The sequence below is a fragment of the Mesoplodon densirostris genome, chromosome 5, assembly GCF_025265405.1.
Source record: "Mesoplodon densirostris isolate mMesDen1 chromosome 5, mMesDen1 primary haplotype, whole genome shotgun sequence".
Taxonomy (NCBI): Eukaryota; Metazoa; Chordata; class Mammalia; order Artiodactyla; family Ziphiidae; genus Mesoplodon; species Mesoplodon densirostris.
In genome coordinates, this window is record NC_082665.1 from 411,362 (window position 1) to 425,938 (window position 14,577).

Here is a 14,577-nt window from a genome sequence, read left to right on the forward strand (position 1 = left end):
CTTTACTCCCGTCTGGCTGGGAGGATCCCTAGGAAAGGCCAGGGGCTTGCTGTCCTCCTGGAGGCCATAGCGGGCTGAGGGCAGGGGTGGCAGCCCCTGTGGTGCGTGGGGGGGGGGGTGGATGCCATGCCCCTCCCCCACCCCATCCTCTGGGCTCTGTCCTCCCGGCCAGGGCTGCGCTCTACCCTCGGGCCCCAGCTGCTGCCCACTTTTTCCTTCCCCAGGAGCCCCGCCTGGCCACACCTGGGGATCAGCAGTGTTTACTGGTAACCCCTGCATGGGGACAGGCGGGGCCTGGGAAGGACTCTCAGTGGAAACCTGGCAACCGGGCCTCGCCATATCTGCGGGTCCTAGCAACCACCATGGCGATGCCAGACGCTGTGCGTCCAGGGCGTGTGCCCCCCCCCCCACCGCACGCTCTTCTCTGGCCGTAGAGGCAAGAAGGCAAACCGAGCTCAGCGTGGGATTCCTTCAGTGACCCCAGGGTTGGGCTGCTTCTCTCTGGCTGAGCGGTTCTTCCAGAGGGAACTGAGACGGGGAGGGAGTGGGCCCGTGGCGTCCCCTCCTGTGGCCCCGGGATGCTGGACTCCTCGGTGGCAGATCGGTTGACTCGGCTGACCCTGAAACTCCTGGAGAAGGTAAGACAGCTGGGCACTCATGTTTTTAACAGCTTGTTACAGAAGCACAGCTTTGAAAGGTAAGATTATACCTGTAACGAGCCCAGTTCCAAAGCAAAACCCCTTTCAGTGGTTTTAGCCTCGTAGTGAAGAACTGTGGTTCCTTGGTTTTTCTCCTTTCTGTTCGTACGGGACCAAGTAGGTCCTCCTGGCAGTTTCTGCAGCCAGGAGGCAGGCCCGCACCCACAGGCTGGAGCACTGCCAGGGCGCCCTGATACTCCCCCTCGGGGCCTCCCGCCTTCCGAGTTTCAGGGTGCGGCGTCTCGGCCAGGCCTGGGGCGGGCAGCCAGTGGACGCCCTGAGGCCGGCCTCCTTCTCCTCCTCCGAGGATCTGCGGGGTCCTCACGGCTCCCCCCACCTCACCTGCCTGCTCTGTTCTTCTGCCCCCGACGGCTGCCCAGAGCAGCAGCAGGGCTCACCCCAGAACAGGCCCCGACAGTAGCTGCTCAGCCCAGGGCTCAGTGGAGCAGTCAGAGTGGTCAGGACACAGAGCCGGCCTGGTCAAGCTCTTCATACAGTCTCCTGCAGGGACCTGTGGGTTTCAAGGTGGAGTGTGTGTGCATCGTATGGAGAGTGTGGCCTCAGGGTCCCCCCTGGCTACCTGCCCCGCAGCCCACCTCACACGCTTCCTGCTCCCAGCCCGTCTGTCTGGGCGCTGGTGCCCGGCCTGGCCCCCCACACCGAGCCTGCGCCTGGAGCACGGTCCTCGTCCTGGTCTCTTCTCCTCACAGAAACTGAAGCAAGAGCGCGAGGATGTGGAAGCGGATTCTGAGGACCCCCATCTCACGCCCGGTAAGAGCCCCGGGCTGCTTGAAGCTGCGCAGGCCCCGGAGCAACCTCTGGTTATGGCGAGACTGTCCTCTAAACTTCTTTACTTTCAGAGCGGAAAGGCCTTTGTTGTGTCTTTAACACACACACACACACACACACACCCTCATATCGTATCACATCCAGCCTGCATACCCTGGAGGGCACGTTCATCATTCCTGTTTCACAGTTGAGTGCTAGGGACACAGAGAGGTTAGATAACCAGCCCAGGCTTCCCAGCTTGGATCTCAAGTGGCCACCCCTGCATCAGACCGTGTTGCCCTGAGCTTGCTCTGCAGTGTGGGTGTGGAGGGCCTACCCCATCCGTGTCAGCCTGCACATCCTCGGGCACCCAGACCAGATGCCCCGTCGTCCCCAGCCTGGCTGGCGGTCAGATGCTCAGGCCACAGGACCCAGGGCAAGGACTGCTTTCCCTGGTGATGGGCTCCGGGCTCAGGGACATCTAGGCGAGGTGCTGGGGAGACACTGCTTGTTCTTTACTATGTGGCGTAGCCCCTTGTGCTGCGGGGGTTCCAGGCAGCTCCCAAGTGCAGCAGACAGAGCCCAGGGCCCAAATCCAGATAGAAGAAAATCCCAAACCAGGTCACATGACCCAGGACAAGCGCAGAACATGGAAGAGTACACATGGGCCAGGGAAGTGGGGACTCCTGGAGGGGGAGTGGGGACCCCAGAGGACAGGCAGCGCGGGCAGCGCCAGCTCTAGGGGGAGGGGTCAGGCCCATGCACCCCGAGGAAAGGAGCTCAGGGACCACCAGAGGCGTGGCGTCCAGGACACTGCAGGAACCGTTCCCTGAGGCTCCGTGGAACATGCCAGCCCACAGGCAGCTTGGGGCTGCGGGGTGGCTCCAGGTGCCGGGAGGCTGGGCTCTCAGCCCCATCCCGTGAGGGCCTCCTTCCTCTCACTGCGTCCCGTGGAGCCCGCGGGACCTTCCGGCAAAGGTGCAGGAGCAACACGGTGCTCGGGCCCCGGGGGAAATCCTCACTCTGCAACTTGCGGCTCCTGTCCCGGAGCAAGACAGAGCCCCCCGAGAGACTGAGCTCCCCGGGTGCCCCCCACCATTGCCCACGTAATCCCCACAGGGCAGCCCCCCGAGCTCCGTCCCCAGGCACCTCCCTCCTTCTCTGGGACAGGCGTGCAGGTCCCGGGGGTGGGAGCTGCCGGGGTCTGCAGTGCTGAGCCCTGAAGCACACGCTTCCCTCCAGGAAATGAGGATGGGCCAGAGGCCGCCCTGCGGAGCGCTCTGAGGATGAGGAAGGACCTTCTGCAGAGACTCTGGGTAGGCCATGTGGCCACAGGGAGCCTTGGCCCGAGCTCTCTGCAGCTGAAACTGTGGCCTGAGCTCAGAGCAAACACGGGCCAGGGGAGGTGGGGGCCCTTCTGGAACCCGTGCTGGTTCTGATGTTTGGGACTTGGGGGCGGACAGCTGATGGGCCGTGAGCAGCTGAGGGGCGTCACTCCCCGATCACGGACTCCATGGAGAGAGGAGAACTCGCCTGTTTCCCAGAGGCTGGGCTCTCGCAGGGGGCTGTGAGCTGAAAAAACTGCTGTGGTTGCACACGATCAGAGGTGGAAATGCCGTGTGAAGGGTCCCCTTTCCCCGGAAGTGGGATTCCAAGATGACCAGGGCTTCATCCAAACCAGAGGCCCCAGCAGCAGGGAATGACCATGGGAAGGGGTGCATTCGGGTCCAAACGATAGTTGTGATAAACTCACTGCCTTGTAGTGCAGTCGACCTGGAAGCATGCTGGAGAGACGGAATATCCTGTATAGGCTGGAAAAAGTCGTTCGGGGTCAATTTCTCCTGTGTGCACCATGCAAGGGCCTTCAGGTTTTGCCTCCAGGGCCTGGCTCCAACTCCGACCCAGCTGCGCCCTGGGCCTACCATCTGATCATGCACCCGGGTGGGGTGGGAGGGAGCCTGGTGCACAGGGGTGGCAGGTGGTCCTGGGGCCGCTCCCCCATGGGGGGGCCACACGCCTGTGCGCTGGCGCTGTCATGCCAGGCGGGGTGAGGGCCTGGGACACGCCAGCCCGCTCCAGGTGTCACAGCTCCCTGCCTCCGAGCACGGGCTCTGCTTTGGCGTTGCAGGAACAGCACCTCCTGGAAGAGGTCTCCCGGGCCCGTGCCTGGAGGGGGCTGGACGGAGGAGCCCGTGGGTCAGTGCGGCCCCCAGAGGTGCCCCCCGTGGGTGTCCACCCCGCTGTCTCCCCGGCCCCACCCACCCTGGACCCACCACAGATCACCCAACACCCAGTAAGTCTTCCTCGCGGTGAATCCGGGGGGCAGAACCAATGCAGGGAGGGTGCCACGCCCCCAGAGACGTCTCACCTAAGCAGGGATGGCGGTGTCTCCACACCTCCGTGTCTCGCCTCTCTCAGCACCTTAGGGAAGTGCGCAGAAGGGGCCGTGGGCTAAGCGGCGGCCGTGGCTGCAGTCCGCGTCTGGCTCTGTCGGGGCTAATGTGTGTCATCAGGCCTCACAGGTGCCCTGAGAACTGGCTGGGGGTAGGGGGTGCTTATCTCCTCATTACAGGTGAGAGGCTGGGGTCCCAGCTCCGCCCCACGGCCTAACCTTTGCGCTAGGAGCAGAAGTATTAATTAGGGGGTTTCAGTATCAGGAGGGCCTGAATTTGGGGAAGAAGTGTGTCCGCTCCTTTCCGAAACTTCATGATGACTGGGGAAGCTTAGCCCCCAGTCTCCAGGGCAGAATTGTAAAAGGTGGAAGACTGGTCCACTTCTGAGAGCCTCACGCCTACATTCAGCATCCTGGGTTACAAGTGAGGGAAAGCAGCTCTGACTTTCTTAAGCAAAAGGGATTGTATCGGGGGCAGCTGGTGCCTGGCGGGCAGCGGCCTCGGGGGTTGAGTGCGTGAGGAGAAGACAAGGCAGGAGGTGGGCGGGGCCAGGTTGAGAAGGTTCTGGATCCGGTGGCCAGGGAGGTCGGTGGTGCCCACAGGCTGGGTCCGTGACCTGGAGGGCATTTATCCTCTGGGAGGGGACCTGGCAGCCCACGTGGTGGTAACAGAGAGGGAAGGGGCGTGCCAGCAGAGGCCCCAGAGCCCCCTTTGCCCCAGGAATGGTGGGGTGAGGGTGTAGGTTCTGGAGGCTCCCCCAGTCCCAACGTGCTCATACTTACTGCAGTTCCTCAGGCCCAGTCATGCTTGGGTGTTTCAGTCTCAGCCCCAATGACAACCACGAGAGCAAGCAGGGGCCTTGGTGGTTAGGCTGAATGTCCCAGAGACTCTGGGGTAGGAGGCCCCCTCTGCTGCGACAGCACCACCTCTGGGACTGCCTGCTGGTCTGTGCAGGGCGGGGAGTGGCCTGCGGGGGGTGGCCGACTGTGGCTACAGGCCAAAGCTGGCTGCCACCTGGCTGTCAGTACGACCTGTGAACCGAGAGGGGTGGTACACTTTTTTTTTTTTTTTTGGCGGTACGGGGGCCTCTCACTGCTGCGGCCTCTCCCGTTGCGGAGCACAGGCTCCGGACGCGCAGGCTCAGCGGCCATGGCTCACGGGCCCAGCCGCTCGGCAGCATGTGGGATCCTCCCAGACCGGGGCACGAACCTATGTCCCCTGCATCGGCAGGCAGACTCTCAACCACTGCGCCACCAGGGAAGGCCGGGGTGGTACACTTTTAAATGTTTGGGGAAGAATCAGGGGAAGAGCGATAGTTTGTAACACATGAAAATGATATGAAACACACATCTCAGGGTTCGTAAGTGCTTACATGTCTGGGGCTGCTTTGCAGCTACAAAGGAAGAGGTGAGCAGTTACAACTAAAGCCCTGTGGCCACAAAGCGGAGCGATACACTGTCCAACCCTTTACAGGAAGTTTGCCAACCCTGGTCTATGCCAGCCTTTCCGTGAACTGAGAGAGAAGGGACTGGGAGGGCCTCGTGCATCCGGAAGAGGATTAAAATACGAATCACCCCCTGGCGTGCGCCCAAAACGTTTGTGCATTATTTTAACTCAGGAGGGAAGCCAGAGAGTATTTCCATGCCAAGATCCTTGGATGCCTCTATTAAAGCAGAATTAATGGAAGCAGGGATGAGCTTAGCCCACTAAAGCCGGGAAACGTGGGAAACATGAAAAATGCCACGTCTTACTCTGCTTGGGCTCCATTACAAAATACCACAGTCTGGGCGCTTAAACATCAGACGTTTACCTTCTCACAGTCTGGAGGCTGGACGTCCCAGATGAAGGTGCCAGCCAACGCAGTTCCCATGAGCGTGCTCCCCTGGCTGGTGGGTGGCCGCCTTCTCACTGTGTCCTCACGGGGCAGACAGCATCTGGTGTCTCCTTCTCTTCTTACAAGGACACCAGCCCTATCAGACTAGAGCCCCACGCTTACGACCTCGTTCCCTTTATCACCTCCTCACGGGCCTCATCTCCAAATATAGTCACTTTGAGGGTTAGGGCTTCAACATATGAATTTGAGGGGGGACAAACATTCAGTCCATAACATTCCATGTCCTAAGTGATACCCAGACTCAAATATTTATCTATTCAGCCATCTGTTTAACCTCTAGGGTTTCTCATTTAAAGTCCCCCATGGATGGTTGGTGGATGGATGGGTGTATTTTTTTATTTTTTATTTTATTTTATTTTTTGGCTGTGTTGGGGCTTCGTTTCTGTGCGTGGGCTTTCTCTAGTTGCGGCGAGTGGGGGCCACTCTTCATTGCGGTACACGGGCCTCACACTGTCGCGGCCTCTGTTGTTGCGGAGCACAGGCTCCAGATGCGCAGGCTCAGTAGTTGTGGCTCACAGGCCTAGTTGCTCCACAGCATGTGGGATCTTCCCAGACCAGGGCTCGAACCCGTGTCCCCTGCATTGGCAGGCAGATTCTCAACCACTGCGCCACCAGGGAAGCCCCTGGATGGGTGTATTGATGGATGGATGGATGGTGGATGGATGGTGGGTGGTGGGTGGATGGACAGTGGATGGATGGATGGATGGATGGATGGTGGGTAGATGGATGTATGTATGGATGGATGGATGGTAGGTGGATGTTGGATGGATGGATGGGTGGGTGGGGGATGGATTGATGGGTGGATGGTGGGTGGATGGGTGGTGGGTGGTTCTGTAGGTCACTATTCCTGGGGCACATTCAGGTAATGGGTCGTCTGGCTCTTCTAGGCACCCCCACCTCCCACCGCCATCATCCAGCAGCTGCCTCAGCAGCCACTCGTCGCACAGATCCCCCCTCCCCAGGCCTTCCCCACTCAGCAGTCAGGAAGCATCAAGGAAGGTAAGAGTTCATAACGAATGTTGCCATGGGTTTACGCAATTCTCTACTGAAAAAATAGTTTTGTAAGCAGGGTAGTCTTTTAGGGCCAGCTTTTGACTGCTCAACTGAAGCTATGTATTTAGCAACATGAAAATAATTTCACTTTGAAAAATCCTTACTGATGGATATCCCTGAGGGAAGAAGCCTGGACTCAGATTTGAAAGAACTGTGTTCCAGCCCAACTCATCCAGTGATTAGCTTCAAAAAACCCTTGGTTAAACTGCTTTTTCTCTTTAAGTAATTTTAAATACTTGAATTTTAGAACAGCTCTATTGAGGTGACATAGAATAAACTGCACACTGTTAAAGTGTACAATTTGATAGTTTTGACACCTGTACACACCTGTGAACCCATCACTAAGTCAAGGCAGTGAACACGGCATCACCTCAGGCACCTTTTCCTGCCGTCCTCCCTGCTTTGTCACTGTGCATCAGTTTGCGTCTCCTAGATTTTTGTATGAGTGGAATCACACAGTTTGCACTCTTTTCTGTGTGGCTTCTTTCACTCTGGCACTGTTTTCAGACTCATCGCTCCTGTTGGGCGTAGCAAACCATGGCTCCTTGAAATTGCCCAGTGACCTTACATTGTGTGGATGGACTGGTTTGTTATCCTTTCACCTGTCGATGAACACTTGGGTCGTTTCTAGTTTTGGTTATCACCACAAAAGCTCCATGGACACTCACGTCTGAGTCTGGATGTACATTTTTATTTATCCTGGGTAACTATCTAGGACTGGGACGGCTGAATCATGGCAGGTGTGTGCTTAAAACTGCCATGTGTGAGAGGTCCAGTTCCTCAACACCCTCGCCTGCATGTGGTGCGGTCAGCCGTGTTAGTAGGGGCGGTAGTCGGTCACTGGGGTTGTGGTTTGCGTTTCCCTGACGATGGGAGGTGTTGAGAGTCCGAGGCAGACTTGTGTGTAGAATCACCTGATGAATGTTCTCAACTCTGTCCCCGGGAGCGTAGCACCACCGTGTACGTGCTACATGTCAGGCCTGGTCCATGGCGGCCTGCAACTCCCCAGGGGGACTGTTCTCACCGTGACACACACCAAGGTGGCCTGGAGGTGCAGAGCGGACAGCCTGCTGGTCTCTCCTCACCACGCTCCTCGGTTTTTCCCGATGAACTTTAGTGACTGTCAGGCTCTAGAGGTGAACCCAGCATACCCTGTGCATACGTGTGTGTGTGTGTGTGTGCGCGTGCGTGCGCGTGCAAGTGTCTGTGTGCCTTTAAAAAGTGCATTTAAAATCACTGGTAAAAAAGAAACAGTAAGTAGCTAGTTATTCAGAAAAGTAAAGTCACGTTCCTTACCCCACTCCTTATACCAAAACAAATTCCAACTGGATCAAATATTTGAATGTAAAAATAGGGACTCTCAAAAGCACTACAACAGCCCCTTTGGAGGACTGCTGGGCTGCTTCCTATGAAGAGAGACACGCGGCTTCTGGAGCTCCACCCCACCCCACCCCCCGCAACCGCTCTCCACATCAGCTCTACCGTTTCGGAAAACTTCACAGAAAAGACACTGGTATAACGTCATGCAGCAAATACATTTGAATTAGCTCACCCTTTATTGTATCTCAGACCGTCCTCCTGGAATCCCTTCCTATCATCTGGGAACAAGTCTTTTACAAGGTCCTGCAGGACAGGCTTTTGAAGCTGCCTTAGTGTTCACTTTCTTTTTATTTCCCCTTGTTCTTAAACACTAGTTTTGCTGGATATTCAAGTGTAGGTTGATAGTTATTTTCTCCCAACACTTTCTAAGGACCCCTGTGATGACATTGGGACCACCCAGATAATCCAAGATAATCTCCCTATCTGAAGATCCTTTTTAAAAAATATTAATTTAAAAAATTGTGGTAAAAAACACGTAACATAAAGTTGACCATCGTAACCATGTTTAAGTCGTGCTAACTATATTCAACATTGTTGTGCAACAGATCTTTAGAATCTTCTGTCGTGTAAAACTGAAACTCTGTCCCCAGTGAACAGGTTCCCATCCCCCTCCCCCAGCCCCTTGCGCCCACCAGTCTGTGTTCCACCTTCTTGATTTTGATTGGGCTACATGCCTCATAAGAGTGGAATCACACAGTATTTGTCTTTGTGTGTCTGGCTTATGTCACCGAGCATAGTGTCCTCAAGGTCCATCCATGTTGTAGCCCGTGTCAGAGCATCCTGCCTCTTTAAGGCTGAGTAATATCCCACTGTGTGGCTGGACCCCATTTTACTTCTCCCTTCATCCGTGGGTGGAGACTCCGGTCACTTCCATCCCATCTCAAGATTCTTAACTTCGTCACCATCTGCAAGTCCCTTTCGCTGTGTAACGGAACACGTTCGCAGGTTCTGGGATCAGGATGCGGACATCGCCGGGGCCATTCTTTAGCCACCACGCTATTCAGTCCCTCAAACTGTGGGCCCATCTGGGGGGTTGGGCGTTCCGTTTCTGTGCCGCAGTGCTGCTCTGCGTGCCTTCTGGTGAATGGACGTGCTCGTGTCTGTGGGGCACACACCCGGGGATGGGATGACTGCTTAGGAAATACTGCCAGACAGTTTTCCAAAGTGCCTGAACCCATGTACACCCCACGGGAGGGGAGGAGAATTTCGGTTGCCCACAGCAACTTACCAACACTTGATGTTTTCAGAACTTTTCATTTTCACCCATCTGGTGGGCAGGTCATGGTAGCTTATTCTGGTTTTAATTTGCACTTCACCTTTTCATATATTTTTGGCCATTTGAATATGCTTTTTTGTGAAGTTCCCATTCAAGTATTTTGCCCATTTTTCTTTCAGGTTTTCTGCCTGTCTTCTTGATTTCTAGGAATTCTTTATGTATTCTAAAAATGGGTCATTTTGACATATGTATGGCAAACAGCAAGTCCTTTTTGTGGCCCTTCCACTCTCTTCATGGTGTCTTTGGATAAACAGAAGTTCTTAATTTTAGTGAAGTTCAGTTTTTCAGGCTTTACTCTTTATGGTTGGTACCTTTTGTGTCCTGTTTAAGAAGTCTTTACCCGTCAAGGTCAGCAAGACGTTCTTCTGTATTTCCTTCTACGGCTCTGTTTGCCTTTCCCATTTAGATGTACGATCCACCTGCAATGGAGTTTTGTGTGTGCTGTGAATTAGGGATCAATGCTATTATTTTTGCAATGGATACCCTGCCCTTTATTTGACCCCCTGCCCTTTATTGAAGACTGTTTGCCCACTGCACTGACGTGTGCCCTGGTGGTGAGGCTGTAGACGTGGGTCCGTTTCTCTACCCCCCCATCTGTCGACTAATCTTTTCATGCTCGATTTTACTCGGGGGGGACCCTGCGGGGCTGATGGGGAGGGTTCCCTCTCAGAGGGCTCACTGTGGGCGGGGCTGCCCCAGGCCCAGACCCACGTGGGTCTCCTCAAGGGCCTCTGCCCCCTGTGGGGCTGCCAGACTCAGCTTCTGCACTAGCAGTCTGGCTTTGGCCCCCTCCCCAGAGCCCCCCGGCCCTGTGCCGACATCTGTGCCAGTCAGGGCTCTGCAGAGAAACAGAACCAGCAGGGTGTGTAATACAGCGAGAAAGACGTGTTTTAAGGAATTGGCCCACGTGACTGTGGAGGCTTGGCGAGTCCACACCTGCAGGGAGGTCCGGGAGAGCGGCCTGAGGGGGAGGCTGTCTGCTGCAGCCCCAGCCCCAAAGCGCCTGTGGGAGCCCCAGCCCAAGCCTGTAGGCCCCATCTGCTTGGCTGCGAGTGTGAGTGGTCCTTAGAGGCTCGCTTTCCTTTGGTGAGGCCAACAGAGCCTAGAGGGCCACCTAATTTCCAGGGCCTAGTCGCTGTGGAAAGAAGCAACATTTATGTCCCACACAGACCAGATTCAGCGTTTCCCAGTGTCCCAAGTTGGTGAATATATATTAGCTTCCTGCGGTGGCTGCGACAAAGCACCACGAGCCGGCGGCCTAAAATGACGGCACTGTGTCTGCTCCCAGTCTGGAGGCTGGGGTCCAAACTCAAGGTGCGGCAGGTCCTGGGGAGGGTCCTTCCTGCCCCTCCAGCTCCTGGGGCTCCGGGCGCCCCTCCAGCCTCCGCCCGCCGCCTCTGCATCTTGCCTCCTCTTCTGTCTCAGAGCTCCGTCTGCCTGTCACTCAGGAAGACACTGGCCTTGGGTTTAGGGCTCCCCTGGGTGATTTCATCTCAAGATCCTTATCATACCTGCAAAGACCCTTTTTCCAAATCAGACCACATTCAGAGGTCCTGGGGATTAGGATGTGGATACCGTCGGGGCCACCACGCAGCCCAGCGGACGGACGTCAGGAATCCAGTAGCAAGAAGGCTCCACCATCCGTAGGGCTCAAAAGGACACGTCTGAGAACACACCCTGGGACCTGCAGACCCACTGGACTCCACGCTTGCGCGTAGAGCTCTGCGTCTGCTTCCCCTGAGTTCCGTTGCAGGAGTGGCCCGGTCGGCGACGGCAGTCCGTGCGTGACCGAGCCCTCCGTGCCCTCCCTCAGACATGGTGGCGATGATGCTGATGCAGAGCGCGCAGATGCACCAGATCCTCACACAGAACCTGATGCTTAGAGCCCTGCCCCCATCAGCACTGGCGCCCGCGCCCCTGCGCCTCCCCGCACAGGTAGGCTCCACACCCAAACCAAGACCAGAGGACCTGGTGGCTCCTCCTCCAGAAGTCCATGCATCTCTGTAGCTCTGGAAAACGCATTTCTGGCTCCGGCTCTGTGCTCCAGCTTGAAGCTCCCCAGAGCCCCCAGCCCCACCCGGATGAGGAACGGGTTGCCCAGTTCAGGGCCCCGACAGCAGCCCCCGGAGCTGGCTGAGCTCTGCTGGAGCCTGTGCCCACCCTCACGCCCTCCGGGACCCCTGCCCACCGCTGCCCTGACCCTGACCCCATCCTGAGTCCGGAACCACGTGGAGGGGAGGGGAGGGGAGCCCAGGAGCAGCCGGGGGCCCGCTGAAACGTCCCGGTGTGTGTCATGCTGAGGACCCGCAGTGGGCTCGCCCCGCCGCCCTGCGAGCCAAGAGGCAGAAGCCGCCCTCTGTGTACCACCATTACCACTACGCGCCCCCAGCCCCGCTGCAGGCCAGCCCCACGCCTGGCTCCCCAGCGGGTTACTCCACGTGGCCCCCGGTGGTCTCCACCACTGCCCTCCCTCCTGCTGCCAGCTTCCTGCCCACCGTGTGGCACGTGGCCGGTCCCTCAGTGGCCGCCCTTAGCACGTAAGTCCGGGCTGGGCTCCAGGCCAGCCTCCTGCACCTGCGGGGCGGGAGGACCCCAGGGCCTGGGTCGCCCCTCCTCACCCTCTGTCAGGCCTGTAGCTACAGCAGGAGCCTGGGGAGGCCTTGCCAGCTCCCGAGGGAGGGGGTGGGGGTGCGAGGTAACCCTGGCAGCCTCAGTCCTAGTTGCCACAGCTGGGTGTGGACCCCATGCCCTCCTCCCAGGGGAGCTGCCCGAGGCGTGGGTCATTTGTCCAGCCCAGCAGGGGAGGGCCCAGTATAAGCCCGGCTGTGAGGGCCCCCACCGAGCCCTGGCGGCGAGACCCACCTGAGCATGGTGTCTGTGAGCCAGACCAGGGCAGCAGCTGCATCCAAAGACACCCTCCTTGCTCTAGGGCGGCGTCCGACGGTGTCCTCCCAACACAGGCTCCAGGCCTGTGACCCCACGGCGGGCTCGGGTAAGCGGCAGGGACTCGTGCTCCCCCAGGGGGTGGGCAGCCGCGGCCCTGGATGCGGGGCGGTGAGGGTCACGAGGAGACACGGGGACTTCATCAGGAGACACGGCTCACGAGCCAGGAGAGGAGAGGTCGACTGATGTAGCCACACCAAGCTTGAACCTTCCCGGGGGAAAATGCCATGAGCAGAGTAACACTCGTGGTGCCCGGTGGCCCAGGGCAGAGACTCCGGCTCCTCACAGGAAAGGAGCAGCTGCAGGACACGTGCCTGGTGTGTCTGTGTGAGGGCAGGGCTGCCGGCCGCTTCACTCATGTCGCTCCTCCTCCTGAAGCCAAGCACCGAGGCCGGGCTGAGGCGGGGCTGTCTTCCATCTGCCTGTGTCTGGATTCTCCCCACGGGACCAGTTACCTTTACTCCACTCTCTGCCCCTCTTTTATTTTTTTCTGGTGGAATTATGCTTCCGGGCTGCTTTAATATAATTTTCTCGCAAATGCCATTTTCAAGTATTATGCATGTTTTCATTGGCCCCTTTTGGGATATATCGTCTCTTTCCCCAAGTTCCACACGAGCAGAAGCCCTGCTCCGGCCTTGCATCTTTGGACCCTTGCAGTTGCCAGAAGGCTCATCAGAGGAAGCCAGATGACCTTGGAATTGCCCTTTGGCTGCACATAGGCTCCCCCTGGGCTGACCTCGCCCCGTGCAGCTGCCCAGCGAGGAGAGGGCCGGGGCCTGGGTGCCTGAGTGCAGCTCGTCTCGACAGACGGCCGGTGTCTTGTTAAATGTGCAGTTAAACGTCTGAGCCGGTTCAGGGAATTCCCATTCAGTTTGACGTTTTCTAACATGGCTTTTCCCTTTGGTTTTATTTCTCAGCGTAATTATTAATTCAATAGAGGGAAGAGATTTGACAGAAGTTCATCATGTTTGGATGGTCTGGTAAATTGGAAAAACCCAGTTTTGTTCACCTCCCAAGTCCGGAAAGCCCCGCTCTTCCCTCCGGTGTCTTTTCTCACCTGTGAGTCTCCTTTACTTTCACACACGACATTTCACTTCCGTCACCAAATGTGTGGGCTTTCCCCACATCAAGCAGTCCTCTGTGACCCCCGCATGGGTGTCCTACAGTTCAGTCCAGTTCTGACATCACCCACCTGGAGATGGTGTCGGATCCCACAGGTTAAGGGCTCAGTCACAAATCCAGGCTGCCACCTGTGTCCCCGTGGAGTGGGGTGCGTCACCCTCCCGGTATGTGGCTGTGTCTGCCGACCCGGCTCCCCCCGAGCCTCATGCTGTGGGGACTGCACGGAGGCCTGATCCACGGGCACCTCCATCTCTAGTCCCCTCCCCACTCTGGAGAATGGGCGTGGGGTGGCGCTGTAAGCTCCAAGGTTCTCATCCTGGCTCGGTCTTCCTGGCGACCAGCCTCCACCCAGGAGCCACCCAGAGTCACCTCATTAGGATAAAAGGGGCTCCTGGTGCTCTTGTCACTTGGGAATTTACGAGGAGCCCCACGTCAGGAGCCAGGGACAGATACCAACATACGTGTTTCCTACGACCGCACACCTGGCCTTGCTGGGTCAACCGGGATGAAGGAAACACGTTCCTGAGTCCGGGAGAGTCCGGTGCTGGGAGAAGCCCGGCAAGGTCACCACTGGGGGGGCCTGCAGGAGTGGCGGTCACTGCTGAGGAGGGCCCGGGGGGAAAGCACCCCGAGGCATGCCAACCTGGGGAAGCTGAAGAGGTCCGAGCAGGCCCTGGGAGTGAGGGTGGGGCTGCTAGGGAGGCGGGTTCTGGGGTCCGGGTGCCGGAGTACAGTGGGGGCGTGGCGTGATACCGCAGCATAACACGACACGTCTATCTGGTTTTCTCCTGGTTCCTGGCACAGAGCTCGTGTGCTAACGAGGTGACCCGGGCGCCGGAGAGCTTCAGGATGGGGCTGGTCGCAGGAGAAGCCACAGCCCTGAGGAGAGGCTGGAACTCAGGCCCCACCCCCAACCTCAGGGAGGGGAGAGGGGCTGCAGGCTGAGCCAATCACCAGAGGCCGGCGATTTACTCAAGCCCTGCCACCCTAACAGAGCCCCCACAAAACCACCGGAAGATGGGGCTGGTGAACACATCTGGGGGGTGCACC

At 57.7% G+C, this 14,577-nt stretch overlaps 1 protein-coding gene across 1 annotated transcript; it reads left to right on the plus strand.

Annotated features, from left to right (window-relative positions):
- The first annotated feature begins 578 nt into the window (after window positions 1-578).
- On the plus strand, window positions 579-12,599 carry LOC132491051 (uncharacterized protein C21orf58-like). The gene is made up of 9 exons (XM_060099856.1): window positions 579-638; window positions 1,409-1,469; window positions 2,709-2,782; window positions 3,595-3,759; window positions 6,641-6,752; window positions 11,276-11,391; window positions 11,764-11,999; window positions 12,392-12,454; window positions 12,552-12,599. The coding sequence occupies exons 1-8, from the start codon at window positions 579-581 to the stop codon at window positions 12,435-12,437; spliced, it is 870 nt and encodes a 289-aa protein (XP_059955839.1). The 3' UTR covers window positions 12,438-12,454; window positions 12,552-12,599.
- The last annotated feature ends 1,978 nt before the right edge of the window (window positions 12,600-14,577 follow it).